Here is a 24543-nt window from a genome sequence, read left to right as displayed (position 1 = left end):
TACAGGGTTTTGGAAGCCTGTCGCCGAGGCTCGCGACTCTTTTTACCTTTTGGCATGTGCGTGCAGTGCAATTAACTTTTGTAGTAAGTCAGCCGAAGCAACACTTGACATTGACTTGGCTGCAACAAAAACAGATGTAGAGATCGGGATTTAAAAGCATGGACTTGGGGCGACAATTTCACCTGTTGCCTTTTGTCGCTGACACAGTAACTTATATTATTTGCATGCGTAAAACAGGTTTATACATAAAAAGTTAAACTCTTTGTTTTGACTACTACGTACTGCTATCTACAGAATGGTTTAGTTTTAGTTTTTAGAAGTGGGCGTGGACAATTAGGGTTAGAGTTCATGTTCCATTTTAAGTGGTCGCACGCTGCGAACACAAAATTGGATTATCTAGAAGTATTGGTTAGAGAAAACTAGGGAGGCGTTAACGCATGTCTGCAAATTTAATGTGGGTAACTATTACAATATTTCCACCTGATCTCATGAAATCTTTTACCTACCTAGAAATCGTATGTGGGTCAATTAACTGCAAGCAATTACAATTGTATTTCCACATTAAGGCTTTTTTTTTGCGGCGCAGCTACTTCAGCACATCGTTAGAGTGCAGACCTTGATCATTTTTGATGGTATTTTGTGTACACATTATAGTATAGTATACTAGATTCGTTGAGAGGATGTAATAGGTAGAGGAAAGCGTGTCCATTTAGCAATGTCCATCCGTCTGCCTTTGTGTTTGAACGTATAGGTCTCGCGAACAATAATATCACTTAGCACACAGAAAATATGTTCATGATTATTTTTTAAGATCAATGTTATTTGTTTATATCCCAAACTAATTTGCACAATTTCTTCATACAATGCCATTTGCTAATGGAACTGTAAATTTAGAAAATTTAAATGTTAAGTATAGGGTTTTTTAATGTGATGAATTTTTATGCACATCGTGACTGGTCAAAATAAATTAAAAATAAACTAGAACTTGAAAGTGAAGATTAGACATTTTGATTCTTGTGATGACTGCGCTGTGCAAATTGGTTTCAAAACATTTATCCGAATACTTGCTACTTAGCGAGCAATAAATCCTTGAAACAGTCGCTTTTCTACTTGTATATCTGCCTTGCATTCCCGTATCAGAGTAACGGGTATATGGTAGTCGACACACTGAACTATATCGTTTTCATTTCATTTTTTCAACTCTGTTGGGTTATATATATTTTCTCTTGCGGGAATGGGCCGATTGCGTGTGCCTCGTGTGCTGCAGGTCTTAACTGATTCTCATTGATTAATTGCCATCATTAGCATACGGCAACGACGGCATGATTGATATCGATATGGGCAAGTACGCGTAAGTATATAGTATATACGAGTATATACATATATGTATGTGCTATATATGGGAGGACCACCGGCAAAGTTCCACATCAGAGAAGTGGAATACGGAGCTCTCAATGGGACACACCACCTTTAAAGGCAAGTGGCTCTGAGTTTTTGGGATAGAGTCTTCTTCCAATGGGCGCTAATTGTTAACAAAATGTTGCAGAAAGGGCAAAGAGGGCAAAAAGCTCACAAGCAACCTCCAGAAACGGCGAATATCTCCCTCATTTTGTTGTTTCCCATTTATTTTAGCGGTGCACGCAAGCTTCCCGTAACTTAAAGTCCATATAAAGTCTTACAGCCGCATGCACGTCAAATCGGAAACCCTTTCCAGATTTACGTATACACAAGAATGTCGATGGTTGCATTCTACAGGATGAATAATATAATAATAATGATGAGGCACCTTCCGATAAAAAGTCCCAGACCATAGGAACAGTAATTGAATATTAAATGCTTATTTAATTTAAGACACCTGAACAGCAAGAATACTGATTAATCTCGTTTAAATTACAGGTCTTCATTCTAGAATTTTTGCATTTATTCATGTGCATATAAAAGCGACAAGTGAAACCAACAAAGAGTTACCGAAGAATAGACATTTCAAATGTACCTCATTTGTTCCACGAGTGTAAGGACCTAAAAGGTCGCTTTCACTTCTATCCGCCAGTAATGGAAGTCGTCAGTTCCCAATCGTGAAGTGTTCTACTCTACACTCACTAAATTGCGTTTGCATGTTACCATATACATACACATGCTTCATTTGCTCCTCCGCTATTATTGTTTGTTATCAAATGAGATCGATCGAGGTTTGACCGCTTCATAATCTAGAGCCATCACGATGTAGTGGCTCGCGATCATAACGCGTCCTATAAAGCTGCCATGCCTTTCCATCAACAGTTTCCATATTAATAAAATCCACTCTCCCTGCTGCGCTCCTCATGGTATTCTTCATATTGGCCACTGTCAACGGTTGGGTAAAAGTAGCTAACAACTACCAGTTTTTCATTCCTTTTCATTTCTTGCGTTTTTATTTTTGATTTGTATACACTTTCAAAGGCTCGTACGGTTTATGAACAAGAATATTTAATAAATACTTTGTATATACATTTTTACATTTAGTTCTCGGAGAATTTATTATGAATTTATAACAAGGAGATTTAACACATGCTTTTTTAATATACCTTCTTTGAGAATGATGTATACGAAGTCTAATATTAGTAATAATATCGGTAGCGCTTACGATTTTAACCATTTTAGATCATCGACAGGGTAGATCATCATACACGTCGTTATTACCTTTTCTGTTTCTGGGGTCATAAGCAGGCTGAGCTGGGGACGTTTGGGTACACCGCCTGGGGCAACAACGTTTTCACTCCTGAGGCATCAGCTTATAATGATTATGACGACAATGATCGTGATGATGAGCTTGCGCCCGACCACAAGCAAAAGTGTGCTCCAATTTAATTGAAAGCGGTTTTGAGTGGCCTTGGCCACTCGTTTTTTCTTCGTTTTTTTATTTAAGGAGTTGCGTTATAGTTTTAGCTTTACTGTTCGAATTGACGAAATGGAAATTTGTCAATTCTCACCTGGCCATGTGAATAAATATTTGTGGTTGAGTGTGAGTGTTCGTGAAATCAAATCCCTCTTTTCAGATCTTTGCGGTCGACTTTCGGTTTTTCGTTTGTATGGGAAGGTCAGAAACTCTTTAAGATAAGGCACTGAATAATTACCCCAATACAGACAACTCAATTGCATCCTTTCGGCCGCAATGTTATCCTGCCTACAAGAATAACCTTTTAATTAAACCATGACGATAAGAGCCCTAAAATCGTTTGACGCTATTCACGCGTGTTTGTCATATCGAAAATAAAGAGGCGGACTTATCGTCACGGTTCTCCATGAATGAACTGACTCGCATTTTACTTTAAAAAAAAGGGAAAAGGAAGATCTAGAGGAAGGGGTATTGCCGGATGAATGAAACTCGTTTGACATTTGGCACACGATTAGATTGGAATGCAAGTGCATTAGTTTTATACAGCTGCCAACTATATCTGCCTTTTTTTGTACCTGCAGACACAATTATCTTTTTTTGTACGACTACAGACTCACAATCCTTATCCGAATTTTTTTTCTGGTTCTGTTCTGAGTTCTTTTTACGATCCTACCACCAACAAAGTCTTTTTGTTTGCCCCGTCTTAAGTCTTGTTCCGATCAAAAGCAAAAATTTCGATTACAGTCGAATCTCAAGGGACCAAGCGATCCCAAATTGAGCGATTAAGTTGAACTTTCCCTGCTACCAAACAAGATCTCTCTTCCTATTAGTCTCAATTATTACATGAAATGCTCTTAAAAAATAGCATTTGCGCCAGAAATATATATGATCAAGAAAAAACGTCGAGTTCCGCGAAATACATTTTAAGTTAAACCCGTGAAAGGGAAATCGCGAAAAACTTAACTACGATGGCATAAAATTAGGTTACTCAATTTTTTAGTCACTTCTGTTCTTTACTTTACTCTATCTTACCCATCTTGACTGACTAGGAATGAGATTGCGGATCACTTTAAAAGATGCAAACCTGAGGCGGGGGTTTTTTATATTCAAATTGAAAATGCAAATTCAAAAAATCATCGACCCAAACTTATACGAAACGGAAGCCACAAATGGCAGCGTGAAATTAAAGGGCGTCTAACGTAAAATTAGCAGCTCGTTTGGTTCCGCGGATTTATTGCATTTGAATAACTCAAATTATAGTCCCCACTGACTCTTATCTTAATATTTGTTTTGGCCACAAAAAATTTGAATGAACTGCTGCGGTTTGGCTTTATTTTTTGGCTTTGTAAATCATGGGGCCTTAACCGCAAATTAGCCACACGTAGGATATTCTTGTTTCTCGTTAAGCCGACTGCCTTCAGACAGTGTGGCGTGTTAATAGAGCAAGTGTTGATTTGTTCACTTTTGGCGTTAAGTGCTTCGCACAGAAGGCTTTTTTGGACTGTCCGTCCGTAATCACAAAGTAAATAAATGCTGCCTGCTCTTTGTTCCTCTGTTTGTTTTTCGACAGTTTGACAAAATGCCCCGCCCCGAGACTGGGAATATAAACAAACCGTCCGGTCGCCTGGTAGTGTAAATAATGGCCGATGCACCGAAAACAGCTCAACATTTTGGCTAACATTATGTATTGTAGATGCTGCAATTTATAACTAATATTTTCAAGGATAATGTTTCATTCTTCAAACTAATATGCACCCAAAAACAATTGTTAAATTGACAATTATGACATGTCAAATGTCATAAAATATTAAATTTATACTTTATAAATTATTTTCTCAAGTACATTTACTACTATTCAATATGAGTTATTATTTCCACGTAGCATAAATGAGAGAGAAGACTATAGTCGAGTTATATAATTTGCATATATCTATAATGTACAAGTAAACATAATGTTGCAATACTCATCGGATTTCTGAGCAATCAGATTTGTAAAAGGCGAAATCAATTATTATAAAATACATTATGACTTATACTACTCCAAAAAACCAAAGTTGAAAGGCGAAAGTTAAAATACACTAACTAATATTGCGTATAAATTTACTGAGCTCTGTTTTAAGAACATTTCCGAAATGTAAAAATTAAATGCTACGTCTACCGCTGTGCGTAAAAAAGGAAGCATTTTTTTAACAATTGGATGCATTTTTTTTTTTGCTGTGACCAAGAGTATGCAACACATAATATATACTGGCCAATAGAAGCCCCTCGCAAAAAAGTAGGCAATATAAGTAAGCAAACTAGGAAAATTCTAAAAAACACTGATTAATGGTGTTTAATCAACTGTAACCAGAGCTCTGACAACCCCAAAAGAAGAAAGTAGAGATAGTAGCAGGTGTATGTACCGGGAATCTCCGTTTTTCAAATGAGGAACCTGCAAATCCTTTGATCTAGAAGATGCAAAGGACACTCATATGGCAGATCTTTTGAACAGCCTATCATCCTACTTTCTGGCCTGGTAGTAGTAGTCCAGAAAATGTACAAATATATTTAAAGTTTTTGCATACTTACATTTTTCTCCCTTTTTCCGCTCAAAAAAAAAAAAAATTGCGTAAACTCTTAACCTTCAAAAAAAAGTTTATTTATTATTATTTTTTGCTTAACATACCTAGATAAAGTATTGATTTGCCACTTGCTCATACGTCGTGTGGTTTTTTAACCGCTGTTGCCCTATGTTGTTGTCTTTAAATATTCTTTACATCAATCGAGTGTGTGAGAATATGCCCAGTACCGTGTATAGGATTATGTTAACCTTGATGCTGATGATGCCACCACCCAGATTGGCGGGCATTCACATAAGTTTTTAACCCACCATCCTGCACACCCGGTTGGGCAGGTTGATGGGTGGGAAATAGATGGGGACCACTTGTCTCGTAATTTATGCCGTTGTGCTGGTTGAAAATATAGGCCTTTGGCACCTCCACTCCTGCAGGACCCACAGAATTTGTAGAGACACTAATACTGGAGACTACATTGCCTGAATTGGCGGGCAAATAAGTGCGACTTGGAGGAGGCGGCGAGGAAGCCCAGCTGGTCTGAGGTTTCTGTGGCAAGAGAGGACGATATTGTTTTGTATATAACGGTGGACCCATTGGCAAAACGGCTTGTTTTGGTATTGAAACGGTATTTGGCGGCCCATAGGCGTTATTCCTTAAATCACACACAGTATTCTCAATCAAAGTGGCCAAAGGAGCCGTGTAAATTCGGAAATTAGTATCTGAATAATCCAAGTCAGACAGCAAGAAAACGGGCATCCTATCTGATAGAACCCAAACGTTTTTGTTCTCATCAATTTTCACATCGGCCGGAAAAACTAAGCCAACGTCATCGCGATCCACAATGCCATGAAATTGTGGTGAGTACGGCATTGATGAGTGCCAGCAACCCACTGCATTTTGATCTATTAAATTGAACAGCTCAATTCCATCATCGCTCATCACACGTGAAGTGGTATGGGAGTTTGGACCTCGTTCATCTAAGGCAACAAAGTCATGATAGCTATCTTCCGTCCTGGTTTCATCCCTCAAAATCCTCGTGGATACGGCAAATTGTCGATGACTTGCTAACGGACTGAAGTACAGGGTACGATAACCATCCGATCGAATGGGCGAAAGAGACATACCAAATATACCCTCCTCGCCCCATTGGAAGTTAATACCAGCGACGTTGAAATCGCCCCTCAATGGATCGGGGAAAAAATACGAATGAGCCGAGAATCTCCAGGACTTGTTCAGTTCCCAGGAGTAAGCAATCAAGCCGTATCCCAATTCATCGGCAAAATAAGCATATGCATCATCGCAATTTTTGCCTATATCCACGGCAATGTTAGCTATGAAAGTATTTGGATTTGTGTCCACGCCAGGAAGCTCGTATCTCCGAATTCGCGTATCCGTGGTCAAGTCAAAGACATTTACCGCATAGGGGCACGGATTAGTGGTGGTATTGCCGATGCCCACGGTTCCAGTGTCCAAAACCCACAACCGACCACACTCATCCACTTTAATGCGATAGGCGGTGGTAATACTGTTGGCGCAATCTCCAGCTGTATTTGAGCGCCAATCTGGATACGGAATTAGCTCCGGTGAACCCGTCAAACTGCGGTCCATGTTTATATAGGTCAGAGTGGCCGGAATCCCTAAAAAATAAAATGGGAGCATTAGCAGCGCCAAACTTGAAGCACGAACGAAAGTTTGTTTTTAATATTTAATTAACTGGAATTTCTGCCTAATTTCTTTATTTGGATTATTATATTAAGCTATGTTGCAAGTTTTTGCAATATCGCTGTCTGTTTGAATGTTTTCTGGATAAAATGTAAATGCATGCAGATGTAAAGATGTAAAATAGAATCGCTTAAGTTTGACTTTTAATTATTTATATAATTATTTGTCATTATTTTGGGCAAAAGGAATCATAAGCAATGGTAACTGCCGTGCTAATGGCTCTTTTTTCTGCTTGTACATCTTTTTTATGTTTAAAGATCTCCGGCTATATGTACTTCAGTCATAATTGGCACTATTGCAAGTTGCGTGCAATTTGCGATGTCATTAGCCGTCTGAAGCAATTTTGTCTGACATCATTATCAATATGTATACCATATATCGCTGTTAAATGTATATGTGGCCATCGGCAGTATTTCGACCGATTTCCGCTCCAGTTCTTTTCCTTCTTTATTTCTTCGTTAATTGAATTTAAAGACATTTATTGTTTCTAGGAACTTTTAATGTTTTTATAGTAGGCGAGTGACATTGCCACGACCAGAAAATATAGCTTTCAGCGATTTTCCGACCCATCTTCTGTAAAATCTTAGTAGGCGTTTTTGTGATCTTATTGTAGTTAAGATGAATTTTCAACTTGGAATGGGCCGTAAATATCGTTCACTCGTTGACAAAAGCAAAATTGATCAACTATCGAGTAGCTCAATTGACTGGGGTAAATTATTCAATGGCTGGTGGCCTAATGAATTTGTATGAAATACGTGAGCTGAGTCGATATCCGACCAATAAATGTTGGCAATTCTGTGTTTTAGTTTCAGCATCGGATACAACTCCCGGTCGAAATCCGATTTTGATTTTGATATTTCAGACTTGATTTTAAACAGTAATCATGTACCATAGCTGTTGTCGCCATAACCATCGGATTTTCTTATGTAAATTTAGTTACTCAAATCTTCATAGAATAGTTTCCCAATTGAGCGGTAAATGATAATATCTATAATTAATCATTGCCCATAACTGTCACTTTCAGGTATTCTTTAGCCTGTTGTTGCCACCACCGATTTGCTTTGACTAATTGATTTGCTTCGATGGCCATTGAAGCATGCCTTTAAATGTTCCACTTTGCCACAACTTTCACTATGTTTTGTTTGCGGTAACTTGGGGTTTATTTTTTGCCGATTCGGCCTTCTGGGCTATTATTTCATTGACTGGAGGTAGTCAGTCAGTAAGATATCTTTTTAAAAAGAGACCTCAAGGCTGGGCCAGAATATTTTGATATACTTTATAATACTATGCCATTACATTAGAAGTATCATATAGATATCCTTGAAGAGCGTGATTTTACTTTTAGACAAGTTTGGGTACCTCGGTCTACAAGATTTTTTAGCATCGCATTTTGAATCGATACAGCCATGTTTTTCTGTGTAAATACCAATTATAAGCCTTGCACAATAACTAATCAATCATCGAAAGCATTCATAGACCTACTGAAGTATTCCTATGCGGATCATATAATCTTAGCAATAGTTTTATTTAGGTTTCATTGCTTTGTAAAATTTTCTAGTTTTGTGTTTAATCTATTTAATAAAAAATTTGCTGTAATTATTGTGTAATTATTTGAAGCAAAATCATTTGTGTTTAATAAAACGTGAGTCACAGAACAATGCCGTCGTATTTAAACATTTCGCCACTCTCACATTTGTTGAACTGAAAGCTAAACATTGGTTAATAGCTAATGCCATAAGAGTATTGTTTGTGATTGGATTTCCATTTCTATGTAGCGACCCTGAAGAAGGCTTCACAATTCGGATGGTAATACAATACAATTTAATACAGTATAAAGCCAATGCCACGCTATTGGCTTCGATTTTACAACGTTTAATCGTTTAAAATGTTAAAATAACGCGCAGGTACCAACCGGATTTATGAGAGGTCGCCACGCTAAAACCTTTACAAGGGGGGGCTCTCAAATATATTGTCATATTTATTCCTCTGCCAAAATGGAGAAAAAATACATTTGTCTGTACTTGTTTAAAGTTAAATAATATTATTTTCTAAGAAGAATAGAAAGACAAAAATCGTTTGTTCTTATTTTTATCCGAATTCTAAAATAAATAACAAGCTCTTATTTGAATACCTAAACTAAATGAATTTGGTGTTTTTACAAGATATATAAAAACTGTCAACCACTAGCAACTCCACAAACAGATTTGTTAGTGGTAATAATGCCCCAAGTAATAATGCCACATGTACGATCTCCCAAAGGACTTGATATTTAACTTCCACTTACCATCCCGCCAGCGGGGAACAGTGACGAATAACCGATTGCCAAAGTGCTCGACTCCAACAGGTAGAGCATTTTGCGGAATATAATCTCCACTAGCCAGAGCTTGGTCCTTTAATCGGGTATTCGGGAAAGCAAAGTCCAGTTGGTTCCAACTATATCGCTCCTGGAGTTTGTAAGCAGCCCACGACGGCGTCACCAAGGTGATCAGGGTCACAAGGATCCACCCTTTGTCCTGGAACATTGCACTTAGCTCTTAGCTGGCAATCACTTTTAACACTTAAGCCAAAGTGTGTTGGCAATAAAAAAAAAGTATTTGTTTATATAAGTTCAGCTATAGGAGGGTTCTTCTCTAGCCTTCGGCTGTGTGATATTTTTTTAATCCTCTTCTGTGGACCGTGGCGCGGTAACGACTGGTGGCCATAATATGTCGGCCGCGTTTTATATAAAGTTTTTTTTCTCCAAAGACGAAGACAGGCCAATGAAAATGAAAACGAAGGCGCGCGCCAACTTCGGTGGTTTTAGTGATTCGGGTGGTTCAGTGTTCGGGTAATCAGGTGGCTTATGCTGTTCCCATAGATCGGCAACTTTGCGCTTTGTCTTCCATGATTGATTTTCACGCATGTTTAATAAATACACTCGAATCCCCCAATTTAATGAGTCAGGCAACACCTTTCGCTGGGTTTGGTATGATTTTTGGCCTTCGTCGACATATAAAACTGCGCTGATTTGTGCCGAAATCACTTACAATACCTTTCGGTACCCTTAAATATTAAGACCTATTTTAAAGTTGTGACTACTATTTATTTAAATTTAGTGAGTTTATTTGACGCTCTGATTTTAAACAAGTAAATTGCATAGAATGCATTGCTCTCAAAATTTCTGACAGTCTGAAAGCACAGTTCTGACAGTTCTGTTCTGTAAACTGCTGCAAAACTGCAAAAACTGCTCTGTTTAATATGATTTTTGAGTTGAATTCATTAAAAAAATCATCAATATTATATGAAATACATTCAGGCAAAAATCCAAAAATACCAAATAAATAGTAATTATAACGTTTAATATGTAGAGTATTTAAAGCAGGTGTTTCTTGTACACTATTAAATTGGAACTTGTGCTCGTTTCAATTGCTTAGGATTGGATTTCGATTGGGCGGCACCGATGATTCACAATTTACTGAGGGTCAAATATTTGGTTTCCGCTAGTTATTGGCAGGTGATTTTGAGCATACATATACATAAATAAAATGAAGTGTTACATAAGATTTCCAAAGGGACGAACGCGCTTTTAGGTAATTCCACTATCTGGGTGGTCCCCGAAAATCAACTGGATGTTGGGGGCGCCCTAAGTGGGTAATGCTCTAATGACCATCGCCGCAAGTAAATGTAAAAAATTCGAACCGAAAGCGATCGCATAGATCTCTTGGCCCAAATGCACCTGCTTGCTAAAGAAAAAATTGCAAAAGTTAAGTAAAGTAATACAACCAGCCACACGCATAATAAACATGCAAATAGGTAAAAATACGTTTTACGACCTCCGCAGATAAAGTGGTTTGCATTAATCCTCAATCACATAATCTACACTTTAAATAAAGAAAACCTTTCAAAATATTATAATACCAATTGCCATTTAAATGTAATTTTATTTGTTCGGATGTCTAAAAACAATTTCCAAGATAATAATGTAACCATTAAATTACACTGTTATTGAATTTGTGTACTTTTTGAATTTTATATCATTTATACAATGCTTTTTTTCTTAGAATTCTTAAAAAAAATTTTGAAGTTACTCAGAAGTTGTTCAACTTGATCCCTTGTATCCCTTCTAAATCTTTGCTCACCCACAGAAAAATAAACAAACACGGTGTGGCAATCGAAAAATATGTTGCACATAATTACCGCTAACGCTGCTCGAATTTATTGCGATCGGCAGGCTTATAAAAAGACACACTTGAAATAACCAGTACAGTTTTATTAATTAATTGTGTGTGTTGCATAATGAAATGGTGTATCTACTAAAAACGCAATTAATGATGCGATCGCTGCAGCCGTTGAACCTATAATTTATTTCGAATTGACTTGTTTTTCAGTTTTGGGCTTAATTGTGTGGGGGGATGCTGTGTTTGTCTGTTTGGTTACTGTTTTTCCTTTTCGCTTTTCAGCGTTTGCGGCAATGATTTATACGCGCTTTTCCCAATAATTGAAACAAGTTTTCTGCCCCAGCACAAAACAAAACAACATTATCAAGTGGAGCGCGCTAAGTGGCCAAAAAAAGTTGCCACAAATCAGACTACAAAAAAAAAAAAAAATAAAAAAAATACGCATCGGATCTCTTTGGCATAATTGACTAACGCTTATGCAACCGACCGGCAACATTCGACATTATTTACACAAAGGATCACTTCAACTTGGGCGGAAAGCAAAGACGAATACCGCATGACATTGCCCGACCCGTGTTTCATGTTTTATTTTCCTTATTCCCCACTTATGGCAGCCTGGACATTATCTTTCACTTAGCTTAGTGGATATACTCGTACATATACTATGACTCGCTTCGAGGGGTAGGTAAATCAGCGGGCTGCATTCGAAATTTATGAGTGACTCTGCGACGTATTTATCTTAAGCCATCGTCAGTTGCATATTTTATGGCTATTTTAAACCACTCAATGTGGTAATCGGGCGATAATCATTTAATAGTCGACCGATCTCTTCAAGGCAAACATTTCCATTAGCAGTGGAAAAAATATGAAAATCTATATGATACATTTAGCATTTACGGGTTTAATGCATCCAGTTTCGCAATTTTCATACAACAACGGTAGAAGCATTGATTTACCTATTTATTTAGTTAAAACAACTCTCAATTTAGTTATCAATCCAAACCTTTAATAAAAAAATACATATCTTAAATTGGATTATTATTTTTATATTTTATCGTATTAACATAACATATCGCCATATATTAAAAAACAATATTAAATATTTTTATTATTATTATTATTAATAAAACAATTTATTACAATGTAAGGAATGTCGAACTATAATTTAACAAAACGTACAAAAAAGGATGAATCCGTTCCTAGTTCCACCACCATGGCGGAGAAGCAGTGACGTAGTTGGCCACATTAAGATAATCCTGTTGAATGTCATTGGGTATGGACTCATCCGATTCGGAATTTCCGCTTTGGACGGACTCGTCCAAATTATTGTCGTTTAATGGATTTGCGTAAGTTAAGGAACTAAGTATGGCAAAGATAAGCACCAGTGCCGGAATAATTTGATAAAACACCTTCATTGTTGAATTGCCTTTGAACTTCTAGATGGAGAAATTTATCTAAATCCCCCTTTTATAGTCAAAATTACAAAAAGGCAGCAAAAGTCTCAGGTGTTTTGCGGGGTATTTCCCAAATATCAATGTTTGTCATTTAGCAAAATTAGAAAAAAAATTAAAACTGGGCCATATTTGTTTTGTTTTAGAAGTTGTGCCATTTTTAACTACTTCTGAAATAAAGAAATGCGTTTTACGCCGGCTTTATTTTTCTATTTTGTTTTGGCCAAACTATTATTGATTTCCTGGTGAAAAGCTGTTGTTGCTGCTGCTAATATCGCTGTCGGTTTGCTGTCAATTAACTGGCTAAATAGTTGCAATTTTACCATGTTGCAGCATTGAAAACGTCACAGCCATGTCGACCACTGTCTAGTTTTGGCACTCGTCTCGCTGCAATTAGTTATCAATTAAAAACTATTTAAATCGCAACAGCAAACCGACTGTTGTTGGCTTCCTCCTGGTTAATGGCATTATTACCCATTTTGAAACTCTTCTGGGAAGACTACAATGAGACTTCCTGTAGTTGAAGCTGACGTGGTCCGGCGTATAAAGTTTGAAACACGAAACTACGGTTATTTATCCATTCAAATGAATTACTTAGAAACTTAATCAAAAAAATGTCCAGAAACTCGTCCAGGGCTAAGAATCGAGGGAATGGTGTAAACCGACAATTATCGATCGTTTAATTAATGTATTAAATTTAGTGATTACTTATACCCGTTACTGGTAACGTAAAAGGGTATACCAGATTTGAGCAGCGGGTGTCTGATACTCTAGAAAATTGACTATATCATTTTCCGTGAAGGATTATGCTGAAACCCGAGCTATGTTATGAACAAAAAACTAAAAAAAAGGTAAAATCGATATCTTAAAATAATTGACAACTGAAGCTGAACCGTCTTAATCCAGATAATTAATACTACCTGTCACTCGTACAGTGTAAGGGTTGTCTAGATTTGATGTAAAGTACGTAACAGGCGTTAAGAACTGTTTTTGGCACTATTCATTTTATGTATTCTTGATCCGAAGTAGTATCAAATCCGATCTATCCACTTCGGCTGCCGTTGGAGTTGCATACCTAGCAACTTAAGATGAGTAACTTAACGAAAGTGAGCAATAGATCTCGGAAACAACGGCTTTCCCACTATCACCGTCGCAGTCAGTTTAGCTGTGTAAGAGGCATGTGTTAGTCGAGCAACTTGACTATAGTGTTCTTTTTTATTTGTGTTTGGACAACTGCTGGGTGTTTTTAGCAAAGCTTAATGACTAACGACTGACCTTGTGTTATGGGCACGCTCTGCTTCCTTACCTTTGAAAAACGGGCATCACGCAGTGTTACACTTGCGAGGCGGACTTATAATTAATAAGAAAAAGAACTAGAACCCAAGATTCTCAATGTTTGCAGTCCAAATAAAAAATAAATCAATACATATTTCAAAATTGTAATATTTCAATATAATTAAATTTAAATAACATTTTTAATAAAAACCAGAGGAAATGCTGTCGTCGAGTCACCCGTAACTCAGTTACTGCAATGGAGAATAGGTAAGGGGCTACACTATCCTTAATATCCCATTAATTAATATCCCATCGATTAATATTAATCGAATTGAATCGATTATAAGCAAGCAAATTGCGCCTCAAACAAAGGTTAAAATTGCAAATCGTTTTCCAAGTTTCGATCGGTACCGGTTCGTTGTAATGAACAAGAATCAAAGGGGGCCCGAATCGTTTATCCGATAGAATTATACAGAAGTTTGGCTAATTCGTTTGTAAAAGTTTGATCTAAAAGCTTTTAGACCTATGGTAAATGTCTTGGAAACCACAATAAAAGCTCCGAAAATTATGGATTGTGTATCGAAATAAGTGCTGTATTTGGTTGAAAATCGTTTCACTTAATAATAAAATAACGTGTACATGTAGCATGTATGGAATAATCAAAAAAAATTGGTAGTATTGCTTAGTTCTCAACGAATAAGAACTACAAAGAATACAAACTAAATAAAAGTAAAGTCAACGGTTAGTTAAACCACCAAGGAGCAGGGGTGGGCAAATAATTATTTACATTAATATAATCCGAATTGGTTTGTTGTTGAGATAACGAGGAGGAGGTAACAAATGCTCTATGTTCCAATTTTCCAAGATCCTTGCGATGTGGGGCAGTCGTTTTTCGATTCCATCTTAATCTCTTGCTATTTGGTCGCTGTTTTCTGTTATCCAATTTCGAGTTATCAATAATTTCTTGTACTCTCTGACGCTCGTGTTGACTTATGGTATCCAAAATAAATTGAAGCTGTTGATTGGCGTTCTCCAAATGAGTTTCGCCGCTTTGCTGTTCACTTCTTATGTCGGATAAGAGTATAGTCAATATGATAACCAAAACAAAAATAGGCACCCGGCTCGACATGTTGCTGCAGTTACTCTAACGTGTTCTTAGTCAATTCCCTACGTATTTATAGTCTACATAAAAAGCTAACGAACATATAAGCAGATTGGGTACATATTTATTTACTGCATTCATTACTCTTGACATCATTTTGTGAAAATGGCCTCAACAAATAACGTAATGCCCCAGATAAATATTTGGCTAGCATATACAAAATAAGTTGATGTTAAAAGACATGTAGATAACTTTGGTGTAATCAAGGCTATACTTGAGACAAAGAATGAAGTATTTCAAGTTGGTGTTCATTTTGAAAAAAAAAAAAACGTCTTTACGCTAGATCAATAAAAATATTATTCAAATGGTGCACCCTACCAAATCAAGTCAAAAAAGTGTTTGAATAAATTATCATGTTGTTCCTTTTGTTTTTATTTAATATATAGTTAAAAGTCGTTTTTGTGTTTATAATTGTATCTCAGAAAAAAAATATAATAAGTGTATCGGCTACACACTCGTCGATTTGGATAAGAGGGAAAAGGAGGGGAGAATGTTGGGTTTAACATATTCGTAGGGAAGTTGGCAATCATATTATAGTTATAATTTTCGGGTACTTTGTGCTTAGTGGTCTACGAGTGGCTTAGATCTCCTCGTTCTTGTGTCGCTCCATGTTTTTCCTTTTGGTGACTTTTTCTAATGACGTAAGTGGTACTCTTACTTGCAAAGAATATCCGCATCTATCAGTATTTTAATTAAAGGCATATGTGTACAAAGCTAACGAGTTTTTGGAAGGCAAGTACGAGGAGAAGAAAACTTAAAAAAAGTACATATATCAAACAATTGTTAAATGTTATTATCGCTTGTGTTGGCCACCCAGCCCAACTCTAGGAGTATGCTGCAGCAAATCTGGGCAAGTTATTATTACAGGATTCAAACGGGGGTAGATGGCAATTTGTTGTTTTACAGGATCGTTCCGGGTTTGCGGAGCGGCAGACGGCGACGCTGTCCCAAAAGTCCAAGACCGCGGGCCTGCTGCTTAGTTGTTGCCTCCGTTGCTTCCGTAGTTTCATGCTCCGGCTTACCGAGGCCTTCTCCGCCCGTTTCGTTGCTTCCTCTGGAATACGACTCCTCTTTGTCGGACTGCTCCGCGGAGGAGTCCAGCGCTAAATGCTCCTCCTCAGCGGGGGACTCTGTAAGAAGAAATGGATATATGATTATATACATCACGTTTTGAACTGGGATGTCAGCATTCGGAAATCTATAAACTTTTAATTTTGCCCTAGTTTCCTAGCGTACGCCGTTACCTGTGGTGGAAGTGGCTCCCAGGTGGAGTCGTCGCTTTGCCAACAGGGGATTAATCTTCCTTGGCGCGGGGGCGGGGGCTGCGGATGCCTTAGGCTTAACCGCATCAGTCTTATGCGTTAGGGCGTTGAGACGTGGTCGTGTTCTAAGACGATTTAACCCGGATACAGGAGCCGCTGGAACGACGGCGGCGGAATCACCTGCTTCGTTCGTCTTTTCGCTAAACTCGTCACCGGACGTCTGCTCCTCTTTGACGTCGTTGAGATGGCTACTGCTTTCGGCGGCGGAATCTTCGGCAGTTTGTGTTTCCTTGGGTGCTTCCGTGCTTACTCCCGATCTTCCCAGTTTTCCGCGGGACAACAGACGATTGCCACCAGCGCGGTGAATGTTAAAACGGGACGGACGCCCTGATTCCCCGGTAGAAGGCGAAGTTAATCCGGACTTGACGTCCTCGGAACTAGCAGTTGCAGTAGGCTCTACCGCCTTGGCACCCTCTGAACTAGCGGGTGCCTTTGAAGTGGTTGTACGACTGCGTCCACGTAATCCTAGTCCGGGACGACCCCTCAATGTGCTTCTTGTAGTGGTTGATGAAGATTCGGCGGGGGCGTCATCTTCAGCTGGAGATTCCTCGCTGGGTCGCGCAGTCGTGGTTGAGACGCGCAAGCTAAAGCGGTTGCGAGCTAAAAATTTTATTACTTTAGTATTGTTTTTTAAATTTTGTGCCCAACAATAATATATATTTAAACGGTATTTGTCTTATTTGATGTGATTGTAATTATTAAATTTATTAAAAAACCTTATAGTTCTTGTTCAGCTTGAGTATTTTGCAATTTTACAAAGTCACTGGTCAAGATATGTGAATGCCAAAACCCTGTTATTAAGATACTTTATTTGATTTATACCGGATCTTGTCTCTTTAAAGAGGTTCAAGAGTGCTTGACACACAATTGCTAATCTTTTTTAAATATTTATATACTAAAAGTATTGGCAAATTATTAATTTATATACTTTTAAGTTAATTTAAGTTAAAATCATAGTTTACAGTAAATAAATACTTACGTCTTCCTCGTGCGAAGGACGTACTGACAGGCTTGACTTCCTTGGCAACCACTATACCCTCCTCGGCGGCAGGGGCGGCTACTGATGTGGCATCAGGTGCTGTGGTGGTGCGAGCTCCGGGTCGAGAACGCCCTCCTATCGAGGGGCGCGAAAAACGATCTTGCAAAAGAAAATATTTGCCATATTTTAATTTTTGTTTGTAAATTTGACAAATGTCAACTTTCTAGGTATTACAATTCCAAGTACTCGTACCGACAGATGGCCGGCTAGCGATCCTGATCAAGAATAAATGATCTTAATGGGGTCGAAAATGCTTTCTTCAACACGTTACTTTTAAATTTATCTTGTACGAGTATATACTCTACGAGGAACGGATATAGCACTCCACTTCCATGATTTTAACAAATTCGCAATGAATAAGAAAAAAAACTTTTAAAAGGCCCTAAATTGTTTAAACTTACTTCTACCAGTCTTGTTTGTTTCTGTAGCCACCGATGCCTCAGTGGTGCTAGTGGTGGTGCTGCCACCTTCAGCCCTGTTTAACTTAAAGCGATTACGTCCGCCCAAACCACTCAAGCCAGCTCTCCTTCCACCAAAAAGAGAGGGAGCAGCCGTGGTTGTTGTAGTGGTGGAGGTTGTTGTAGGTGGTTCCGTTGTTGTTGTAGTCGTGGTGGTTGTTGCTGCCGTCGTAGTGGTGCTGGTACTCGATGAAATATCATTAATCAGGGTGGTCATGACACCGGCCTCATCCTCATCAGTACTTGCAGTTTCTGTTGCAAAAGTGGTGAAACCCTCTGAACCCACAGTATCCGGAATTACAGTAGTTTGTTCGTTATTAAGGTTTTCATTGGTCAATATGGCATAAAGATCTAGAGCGGCCTTCTCCATGGACGGCGTGGTCTGCTCAAAATCCTCCTGATCGATTGACATTTCGGTCTCCTTATCTTTCCTTGCCTGCTCCTCCTTAACCTGTTGCATTTTCTTTCTAGCTGCCTCCTCCTGTTCGATAGCAATTACTGGTTTTAATTCATTTTCACCCTTGCGAGCTGCCTTGGTCTGTTTCTCATCCGTGTTGAATGTAGCACTATCCACCAACTCCAAACTGGGGCGCTTTACACTAATCTTCTTGCGCTCGGCAGCGATTTCCAAAGAATCAAGAGCTGCTGTTGGTGGCACTTCAATGTTCTTACCACGGCTGGGAAACCGAGTGATCATTGGAAGGCGTTCAGCCTCTATATCTTCAGAGGTATCAGATGATCTTCCTTTGGCCTTGCCACTCTGTAGGCTATTTCCACTCGGAGTGGCCGTCGTGCTCCTCTCGATATTGGTATATCTAGTCTTACCACGCGTCTCGGGCTCCGCAGATGGATCCACCTTGCTTGAGTCATCGTCCTCTTCATAGTAATAGACATACTCGTACTCGTAGTCCTGGCCATTGGGTCCCTTTTTAATCTCTATTCGGGATTTCTTGGTGTTCTCACTGCCCGCACTCTCCAGGGCAAAATTTTGGTTGATAAAATCTTCGTGAGGATCCACGACTATGTCCTCATCCAAGTTATCGAGCTTCTTGCCAGCTGTGGGCAAAGTCGTCAACAGAATAGCAGGTGTCTCGGTAGTGGTAAAGCCCCTCTTCTGGGCCAACTCCAACACGGCGGCCTGCTCAATTTCACGCCTAACCTCGGCCAGCTCCTCTTCTTCTATGGCTCTTTTGGCCTCGATGCTCTTCATAACATCTTCGTTGATAATTGCACTCAAAACGGGGTTCAATTCGGGTCGCTCTTTAGTAGGCAGCAGATTCATCGAATAGTCAGCGGAATCGGTGGCCCTTATGCTTATTTTATGGGAGGTTTGAAATCCCTCCTTCCTCTCCCCGGCACCCGGATGTTTGTGTGAGGTCTCGAAGGGAACCGCCGATGGTAAAATCTCCTCGAACGATTTGGGTTTACTTTCGCTGGGTATATTGGAAAGGGGATTCGCTGAGTCTACCAAGTAGTGGGTGGCGACGAAGACCAGTAAAAATCTGTAAAAATATTTTAAATGAATTCAATATTAAAAAATGTACATATTATTTTATTGATCTGTCCCCCATGCATTGAAGAAATGTGTCTCCTCCCAAACTAAAAAAGGCAACCAATTATTATATTTACTGCTTTTCTGAAATGTGAAACTTCCTAACATTAGTACAGTTATTCTAAAAACAAACTTTTAAAAACGATGGAACAACATATAGTATTAACACATAGGAAAAGATATTATTATAAAATTTGTTTTCAGAATTTAGACTTTAAATAAAATCCTTTAGTAAGTGATATTCTCTTAAGGCTTTCTATCTGGCTTCCGATCGGTGTGACCTATAACGACTTGCCAGTTTAAGATGGCAAGTCAGCTTTACAGCCCCAGCTGGAAATCTTCGATTTGCTGCCTCATCTCCAATCTGGCATGAAAACCTTTCACAATATTGTTAGCCACGCAAAGTGAATTGGCCATCATGCTTAGCCGTCTTATAAAGCGTGCATCGTTGGCTATATAGCACCACCGGCATCACCGTACAATAGTTGGGCTCTTTAAATCCGCGATGCAATGCAATGAAAGCGATACTCAAGGTAAACCGCGAAATGGTCCAAAAACGATCAGGAAACTAGACGCAGGAATCGCGAACCGGCTTTCCACTACAAAAGGTGTTAACCCATTTTGATTCAAACCCAGATAAAACCAGATTGAAATTCGCCAGTTAAGTTTTTCAGTTTCAAGCCAGGGAAACTAATCCTACCTAAAGAAAATCATGTGTGGACTCGGTTCTAGGTAGATATTAAAATTAGACATTAACAACAGAATGTTATAAATCCAACTAAATTTAAAGGAATCGGACCGAATCTTTTTATAATGGACTATAACTATATCCATTTTTTTATTTTTCCTGACCCCGAATATTTTTTTCCTGTGTACTCGAACAGAGCGCTCTTGACGATAACTTTTAACATTTTGAATTGTGTGCAAGTCTGGCTGCTGGCGTTCACTTCTCAAACAAGTTTTGGGGACTAGCGAACAACCAAACAACTAGCAAGCAACAACCAGCAACCTGGGCTGGCAACACCTTTCTGCAAAGGTAGACAACTTCAACTTACTTTAATTGCAACAGCCCCAAAAGCAGACAGCTCAACAATAGCCAAAAGCCATAAGTCTGTGACTCAAGAAAAGTTATAATTATAGCCACATTGCTATTGTTGTGCAGAGGGGGGTGTAGGGTTGTTCCCTCAGACAAGACGGTTGGCCCACGTTATGGATGAGGTGACAACGCGCGCAACATATTATTCATTTGAAAATGCATTGGACGCAATAAAAAATACGTAATATTTTGTGCTTAGTTCTAGCTAACAACGAAAGAGAAACTTTTCCAAGTTCCTGTGGTTATTATCTTCAATAAATGGCTGAAGCATAACCTGTTAACAAAGCTTACAGAATGCGTAGCATAACTCTGTCACGCAATGTGAAATTAGTTCTATTCAGTAAAAGATAATAATATTGAAGTATAGGAATTAAATAATTAATTAGTAGAATTAAAATAATAAATACGTACATATATATTGTTGGATAATAATGTGAAAATTTGCGGTATTTAAAACAAATTTCATTATGTCTTATTATTACAAGGTACTATAAATAATTTGTTTTATAGACAAATCCTTTACTTTTGAGAATCCTACTCCACTCCCAATATGAACCCTTGGTTTTTTTCTGACTCTGCAACTTCCATCAGCATTACAAATCCGTAAAAAGGGAGTGCTGTTGATTTATTTTTTGCTTAGCCGTTAGCGGGTGTGGCATGCAATTTGTATTATAATTTGACGATTCATTTCGCCAAAAACGGGAAAGGAAATATAGTGTCTACCGGTGCTTTTAGCTTTAGCTTCGGATTCAGGAATTCGGATTTCGTGTTTTAAGCTTCGGCGGCCATTGACGTCTTCGAGAAGCAGTGAAGCGGTAATAAGACACTTATAAAAAACTGATATATCGGCACTTTCTGTTGCAATAGAAACTAGCCGTATTATACCAGCCATGAAACCTAAGGTCCGCGTCTTTGTCGTTTTCCCATCTTTTCCACACATCTGTGTGGATGTGTATTCCAAAAGGCCTTTTTGAAAGAGAGATCGCTAACCTCGCCGGCTCGATCTTTTGCATACATAACTATATTTAACCAAGGTTAGCAGCTCGCTGCAGAGGAATAAGAATTTTCTACTTTAACCATTACGTTAAACATTAAAAGTCTAATGTTTCAAAAGATTATATTTGTAAGCACAAGAAGTAAATCGATTAAATAGTATAACAAAATATTTTCAACTAGTGACCTAGGCTGTATATAAAAAAAATATGGAAATCTGTTGCACTGGCACGCACTAATAAAATATGAAATGAAATTTTACCAATTAAAGCCCCTACAGATCGTTAACTTGACCTTGGGCGGTTAGATTGTTTTTGGGCCATTCCCCGATAGTTCGTAATATTTTTTAATTTTGGTTGTACTTACACCTTGAGAAGCATTGTGAGATGTGATTGTTGTTCTTGTTGCTCCTAGGTGACTTCAATGCTGCTACAGCAACCTTTTCGTTAACTGCGATTTTTCATAGATTTTAATGACACTTTTGAAAGTCAACTGCGTGCTTCAGCTTCTACCAAAGAAAAAAAAAATTATGTAAAAAATGTGCGTACAAAAAGAGCGCAATGACGGAAATTGAATTTTCTTTTATTGAAATGCACTTTGTATTTTGTGTGTTTTTAAGCGGGCCATATTTTCTTGTTGTTATTGTTGCTTAGTTGCTGTTGTTTACTTTCGACATTTTTTCGAGTTGCACTTTCACTTTTCACTTTTATTTTACGTTTTTTACAACTATTTTGGTTGTTTGCATTTATTTCTTTTTTCGGCAACAATGTATGTATATCAATTAATGGAATTAGGAAGTGCTGATTATTTGAGTGACGAAGAATTCTAACAAGGGTCCAACATTTTTCAAAACGTATAAAAAAATATAAAAAAAATATATATTTCAAAATGCACTTTCTGGTGCTTTTTGCGGTTTCTTGTGTTCAACTTTCGATTGGGCTTTAACTTCTTAAACCACTGGTTACGCTCATTATATACCGCCAACCAACACACACAGACACACGCACACACACAAACACACCTGCCGGGAGGATCTTGTGGCAGTAACATGAACTTTTTTTGGAGACCTCTCTATATTTATTTTATCTTCGGATCTTCGGGGAGCAGTCACTTTCGATTTCTCTGCTAGCTGAACGTGAAATGGCAAAATGATGAACGCTTCAGCCATCTAAAACCGATGCCGTTGCGATTCTGCCGCCGTCGACTGAAGCAGCGACAGCGGCAGAGGCTGCGACTTCGACTTCAGCTTCGGCTCAAAATATCGGTAACATCGGAGATCGGAGGCCTCTGGGGTCTTGTATGCGCTAAAGAGAGAGGAGCGAAGAACGATGGGCAGGAGTGACGATACAGTATGTACATATGTATGTATGCATATATGTACACTTTTTTCTGTTATGACCATGCTAAAACTAAATCATTTACACCTGCAGTCGATCGTTGTTGGCTTTCAATGGCGTCTAGGCACTAGGAAATTTTGAGCTTCACTGGTCTTGGCTTTAAAAAAACACGACACCATATCTCATTCACTCTTAATAAAACGGATATTTTGTAAAGCTTGTGAAAATATGTGGAAACATTTTGAAAGAATATGAATCCCGTCAGAATATTATTTTAAATAACAACAATACAAAACGACGTAGTAGTTATTATTTCATTTAAAACTTTCTTCATATATGTGTAACTTTTTAGAAAGTATGATATTAATATTTAAAAATTCAAAAATTTTTTTTTAGTGCACCAACCACATTTACTTGCAGTTTTTGGGATGCTCTACGTTCGCATCGATCTCAGTTAACTGCTGCTGATTTCATAAGCCAAAACTGGTTGGCAGCTGGTCTCAAGGCCGTTTATTTATTCCTACGGTTATTCGTCGCCGTCGTTGATTAACCGCATTACACATTCGCCGCTTTGGCCGCAGTGGCCGCTTTTTTTAACCGCTTCGACTGCAATTAGCAGGGCACGCAACATGCTCGTATGCAAGCGATCCAACAGATCATCACCCAGGTTTCCCAAGTTTCTCCTCCGCTACTGTAATATTATCTAATACGTGAGGCTTATTGATTAACCATTGCTCATTTGCTTACTGAGTATTTATGCAATTCCAGCAGAGAGATCACCAGCTCGATGTGACATAGTTTGGGATACGTATATACATATGTACATTCATAGCTATATATTCGACACCGCACAGTGCGGCAGAAAAACATTTGACCAAAAAACTGGATGTATTCAACTGACACATTAATTCGTTGTTCAGTGTGATGTAAAGGTTATTGGTGAATTTAAAATATCTGAAAAAATTATCATTTTCGAGAAGGGAAATTAAAGGAATTGCCTCGTCTCATAAATATTCGTTACACAACTAAAAAGTTTTCGAATATGTACATGTTTACTCACTACGTGATGAATTTGCAGATTCTACTGGCTGACTACTCAGCGCAAAGCCAGGTTGTAACTAAGGCACTGGCACCCATATCTCAATCTTTTTCGCACTTCCTGTAGCTAAGTATCGGGTATCTAATAGTCTCGGCACTTGACTATAGACTACAGCGTTCAAATACCAAAATTGGCAAAAAGAAGAGGTGAGAGCTTCCCTCTTTGCATCGAGTGCAACGAACCAGGAAGTGATTGTGCCTTATAACCCAATGCATGCATTATTAAGGAATCCTCAACTATCTTTGGTTGTCCTCGGTTTATCCATAATCGTGTTTTTCAGAAGCTTCGTAAGCTTTTTGAATTTCGAGTGATCGTCTTATAGGTAAGTTCGTCTGCATGAGTGACTCAAGCTATGCCAAGGTCAGATTAATAAAGTTACCCCGACATGTCCACGACAAGGACATGCATATGTACATACATTCATATAAGAAATGCAACTCAAAACCAACA

At 38.4% G+C, this 24543-nt stretch overlaps 4 protein-coding genes across 5 annotated transcripts; all 4 read right to left on the bottom strand.

The window, feature by feature from the left end:
• Window positions 1-5491: 5491 nt before the first annotated feature.
• LOC6615852 (protein yellow) lies at window positions 5492-9840 on the bottom strand. The gene is made up of 2 exons (XM_032725986.1): window positions 9437-9840; window positions 5492-7067 (listed from the first exon to the last, which is right to left on the bottom strand). The coding sequence occupies exons 1-2, from the start codon at window positions 9672-9674 to the stop codon at window positions 5680-5682; spliced, it is 1626 nt and encodes a 541-aa protein (XP_032581877.1). The 5' UTR covers window positions 9675-9840; the 3' UTR covers window positions 5492-5679.
• A 2569-nt stretch (window positions 9841-12409) lies between these two features.
• On the bottom strand, window positions 12410-12735 carry LOC6615851. Its single transcript, XM_002040185.2, has one exon. The coding sequence runs from the start codon at window positions 12722-12724 to the stop codon at window positions 12509-12511; it is 216 nt and encodes a 71-aa protein (XP_002040221.1). The 5' UTR covers window positions 12725-12735; the 3' UTR covers window positions 12410-12508.
• Window positions 12736-14636: 1901 nt separating this feature from the next.
• LOC116802140 lies at window positions 14637-15697 on the bottom strand. Its single transcript, XM_032725424.1, has one exon. The coding sequence runs from the start codon at window positions 15162-15164 to the stop codon at window positions 14778-14780; it is 387 nt and encodes a 128-aa protein (XP_032581315.1). The 5' UTR covers window positions 15165-15697; the 3' UTR covers window positions 14637-14777.
• A 103-nt stretch (window positions 15698-15800) lies between these two features.
• Window positions 15801-22785, bottom strand: LOC6615850 (flocculation protein FLO11). 2 transcript variants are annotated; one of them, XM_032725422.1, is made up of 6 exons: window positions 22679-22785; window positions 22024-22165; window positions 17960-19518; window positions 17499-17657; window positions 16442-17119; window positions 15801-16327 (listed from the first exon to the last, which is right to left on the bottom strand). In XM_032725422.1, the coding sequence occupies exons 2-6, from the start codon at window positions 22035-22037 to the stop codon at window positions 16098-16100; spliced, it is 2640 nt and encodes an 879-aa protein (XP_032581313.1). In that variant the 5' UTR covers window positions 22038-22165; window positions 22679-22785; the 3' UTR covers window positions 15801-16097. The 2 variants fall into 2 exon arrangements, with proteins under 2 accessions (XP_032581313.1, XP_032581314.1); XM_032725423.1 differs by having other exon boundaries at window positions 22725-22762.
• Window positions 22786-24543: the final 1758 nt, after the last annotated feature.

Source organism: Drosophila sechellia, chromosome X (genome assembly GCF_004382195.2).
Source record: "Drosophila sechellia strain sech25 chromosome X, ASM438219v1, whole genome shotgun sequence".
In the NCBI taxonomy this organism is placed as follows: Eukaryota; Metazoa; Arthropoda; class Insecta; order Diptera; family Drosophilidae; genus Drosophila; species Drosophila sechellia.
The sequence above is the reverse complement of the archived record's forward strand: the minus strand, read 5'-3'. Positions and strand labels throughout refer to the sequence as shown.

Coding starts and splice junctions, on each gene's coding strand:
- LOC6615852 (XM_032725986.1), bottom strand. CDS start 9,674: ATGTTCCAGGACAAAGGGTGGATCCTTGTGACCCTGATCACCTTGGTG. Junction 7,068..9,436: donor TGTTCCCCGCTGGCGGGATG/GTAAGTGGAAGT, acceptor TTTATTTTTTAG/GGATTCCGGCCACTCTGACC.
- LOC6615851 (XM_002040185.2), bottom strand. CDS start 12,724: ATGAAGGTGTTTTATCAAATTATTCCGGCACTGGTGCTTATCTTTGCC.
- LOC116802140 (XM_032725424.1), bottom strand. CDS start 15,164: ATGTCGAGCCGGGTGCCTATTTTTGTTTTGGTTATCATATTGACTATA.
- LOC6615850 (XM_032725422.1), bottom strand. Junction 17,120..17,498: donor GTCCTTCGCACGAGGAAGAC/GTAAGTATTTAT, acceptor TAAAATTTTTAG/CTCGCAACCGCTTTAGCTTG. Junction 16,328..16,441: donor GGGAGCCACTTCCACCACAG/GTAACGGCGTAC, acceptor TTCTTCTTACAG/AGTCCCCCGCTGAGGAGGAG.